Source organism: Nelumbo lutea, chromosome 3, assembly GCF_056320005.1.
Source record: "Nelumbo lutea isolate HS-2025 chromosome 3, American lotus-T2T, whole genome shotgun sequence".
NCBI lineage: Eukaryota > Viridiplantae > Streptophyta > Magnoliopsida > Proteales > Nelumbonaceae > Nelumbo > Nelumbo lutea.
Window position 1 is genome coordinate 19,864,873 of NC_142686.1, and position 3,033 is coordinate 19,867,905.

At 39.3% G+C, this 3,033-nt stretch overlaps 1 protein-coding gene across 1 annotated transcript; it reads left to right on the forward strand.

Moving 5' to 3' along the window:
- Positions 1–2,366, forward strand: LOC148863404 (GDSL esterase/lipase 7-like). Its single transcript, XM_088977495.1, has 5 exons — positions 1–333; positions 459–580; positions 687–932; positions 1,784–2,036; positions 2,155–2,366. Exons 1-5 carry the CDS (start codon positions 90–92, stop codon positions 2,364–2,366), a joined length of 1,077 nt encoding a protein of 358 aa, XP_088833621.1. The 5' UTR covers positions 1–89.
- Positions 2,367–3,033: the final 667 nt, after the last annotated feature.

Consider the following 3,033-nt stretch of genomic DNA (forward strand, 5'->3'; position numbering starts at 1 on the left):
AGAAAATCTTTTAAAATATAAACTTCCTGCAACTCATTTGTCATTTCCTTCAAAGTCTGCAACTCCTGCTGGAAAGAATTTTGAGCAGAATGAGAAGGTCCCCAAATTCCCTCGTTTTCATTTGTTTCACTATTTTCTCCCATGCCTTGGTAGCCATAGCAGACAACCCTCTGGCACCAGTATTGTACGTGTTTGGAGACTCTCTGCTTGACAGTGGCAACAATAATTTTCTACCAACAATTGCCAAAGCGAATTACCTGCCATATGGGGTAGACTTCGCCGGTGGGGTCACGGGGAGATTCACCAATGGCAAAACAGTCGCAGATTACATTGGTGAGTCATGGTGTCAATATGTAAAACATTGAAATTAACCCAAAACAAATTTGTTTCTGGGTTGCAGAATTTTCTTCTGCTGTATTAATTAATCTCAATCCTACTTGTTGTATATTCTTCCACAGCTGAACAACTTGGGCTACCATACGCTCCTCCATCCATGAGCCTGTTAAAGCCTGGTACTATAACTGGCCGGAATTATGCGTCTGGATCATGTGGCATTCTCCCATTGACTGGAAGCGAATTCGTAAGGAATCATATCTACTACTAGTCATTAGATATATACATTAAGTGCTTCTCGATCTCTCGGTTTCTTTTGTTTTCTCCTGTTTGGACTAATGGGTTTTGTGCAGGGTAAGTGCCTCAACCTAGATGATCAGATCAACTTGTTCCAAAAGACTATAGAGATGGAGCTGCAACCACACTTGGGCAGCTCCAAAGACCTTTCAGACTACCTTTCCAAGTCCATCTTTGTTATCAATATTGGAAACAATGACTACGGCGGCTACCTTGTATCTTATGTTTCTAAAACCAATTTAATGTACACTCCTCAAGCATTTGCTCAACTACTCAAAGACGGACTTTCTCAATGCTTGGAGGTAAATACTCACCATTCACTGTTCAGTGTCCACTTTCCTAAAGCACACTGTTTTCTTTTTATCTGTATATATATATATATATATATATATATCCAACCTTCAACTTGAATCTGTATATATATGTATATATATATCCAACCTTCAACTTTAACTCTGAACCTGAGTAGTAACTAATCCTATATAGTACAGCCAGAATACGTAGCATAAGTCATTTTAACCATTTTTAATTTCTTTCGAGGTGTCACAAGGGAATCCTGAACAGATTGGATGCATGCAAACTCTTGGCGGTGGGGGTGGCAAGAGCCACGCCTTTTGCTACGATAGCCCTGCTCTCTGAAATAACAACATCAAAGCCTTTGATGCATGAGATGACCCCATCTTGAATTAGCCAAACTTAAGGCCATGATTCTCAGTTTTAACCCTCTACCAGGACACTGTGGAAGCAAGGGATATGGTTCAAGTTTGAACAGATCGTGGCCCGCCCATGTCTGGTTTTCACTTTTTTTTATGGTTGCAAGATGTGGATGGTTCATGGTTGATTTCTCATAGGATGGCTCGCCCAAATGGGTCATGGTTTTTATTGCCATTCAGTTCAAACTCGTGAAAGGTTACTGGTTCCTGATTTCATGGTCTGACCACCCGGCCGGTTCGATTTTGGGTCTTACTACATAGTTTACACTGCAATCTGTGCAATGAAAAGATAATTCAAATGGGTATCTTAGTTAGGATCATATTGATTTATGAATGTTAAATATTGGAATCTTGATGGCAATAACAAGAAGAGCAATAATAGCATATATATGCATGGTACATTTATCCTTTGACTTATTGAGAAATATATAAATGGACAGACTCTTTACAAGTTGGGGGCCAGGAAGTTTCTAGTGTTCGAGATTGCTCCGATTGGGTGCATGCCAATATTTACAAGAATAGTACCACACGAAGGACCATGTATTGAAGAACTAAATCAGGTTGTATCAGTTTTCAATGATGGGCTTCCTGCAATGCTGAAACAATTGACAACTTCGCTCCAAGGCTCCACCTTTGCAGTGGGATATGGTTCGAAGCTTGGACATGATATGATCACAAATCCTTCAAAATATGGTGAGCATTGATATCAGAACTAATTCTTCAATTCGTACCCTTGAATAATCCGATCCCTACTAACTACTGCTCAACAAATTTAAGGATTTACTTAACATCTGTGGATTTTCTTTATCAGGGCTAGGAGATACAACAGACCCATGCTGCATTGCGGCGAACAATGGAGCTTGGACCTGCATTCCAGGTTTCGTTTCGTGCTCCGACAGTGGCAAACATGCCTTCTGGGATGGTATGCACCTCACTGAAGCTATATATTCAACCACCGGCACCCGTTGCTTTAATGATTCTTCTGTCTGCTCTCCAACCATCCAGCAGCTCGTACAAGTTTGAAAAGCAACAATGAAGGACTCTCTCTCTCTCTCTCTCTCTCCTGTTTTTCTGTTTTGGTTTTAAATATTTCCATCTATCTGATCGAAACCTGTGGAACCAACGTTGGCAAATTGCTATATATTGAGTCATTTTTTCACATGATGCTCTGTTTTGGTTTTAAATTGCACGGACCATCTGTTGGAAAATTGCTTTTTTTTTTTTTTTTTGAGTAAGGCTGGAAATGCATAAAAATAATCTTAAACTCTTACCAATCTCGAGATGCAGCCAAAGCACCCGAGTGGAGCAGTTTTGGATGTCAATGGTATAATAATAGGGCCCGCAGTCCACCAAATAAGATGGAGAATCAAATAGTCAAAACATAAGAAAATTAAACGAAGACATTCTCTGTGGTATTAATAAGTTGATTACAAGAGATAAATAGAGAAATATCATCACGTAAAATTGAAAACCAAAGATGAATTGTGGATTGATGATGCTCACCAACTCAATAGGTGAAGTCTTGTAGAAAACACCTTATTTTCTTTTTTCTTTTTTTTTTCCCTTGCTCTTTCTACTAAGGAAATAGTGAAAGAAGATAAAAGAAATAGTGAAGTGTGGGATCCACTGGCCACTAATATAAATTCTTTTTCAACCTCAAAATTTACTCTGGGTGGAGGAGGGGAGGACG

Coding starts and splice junctions, on each gene's coding strand:
- LOC148863404 (XM_088977495.1), top strand. CDS start 90: ATGAGAAGGTCCCCAAATTCCCTCGTTTTCATTTGTTTCACTATTTTC. Junction 581..686: donor CATTGACTGGAAGCGAATTC/GTAAGGAATCAT, acceptor GGTTTTGTGCAG/GGTAAGTGCCTCAACCTAGA. Junction 933..1,783: donor GACTTTCTCAATGCTTGGAG/GTAAATACTCAC, acceptor ATAAATGGACAG/ACTCTTTACAAGTTGGGGGC.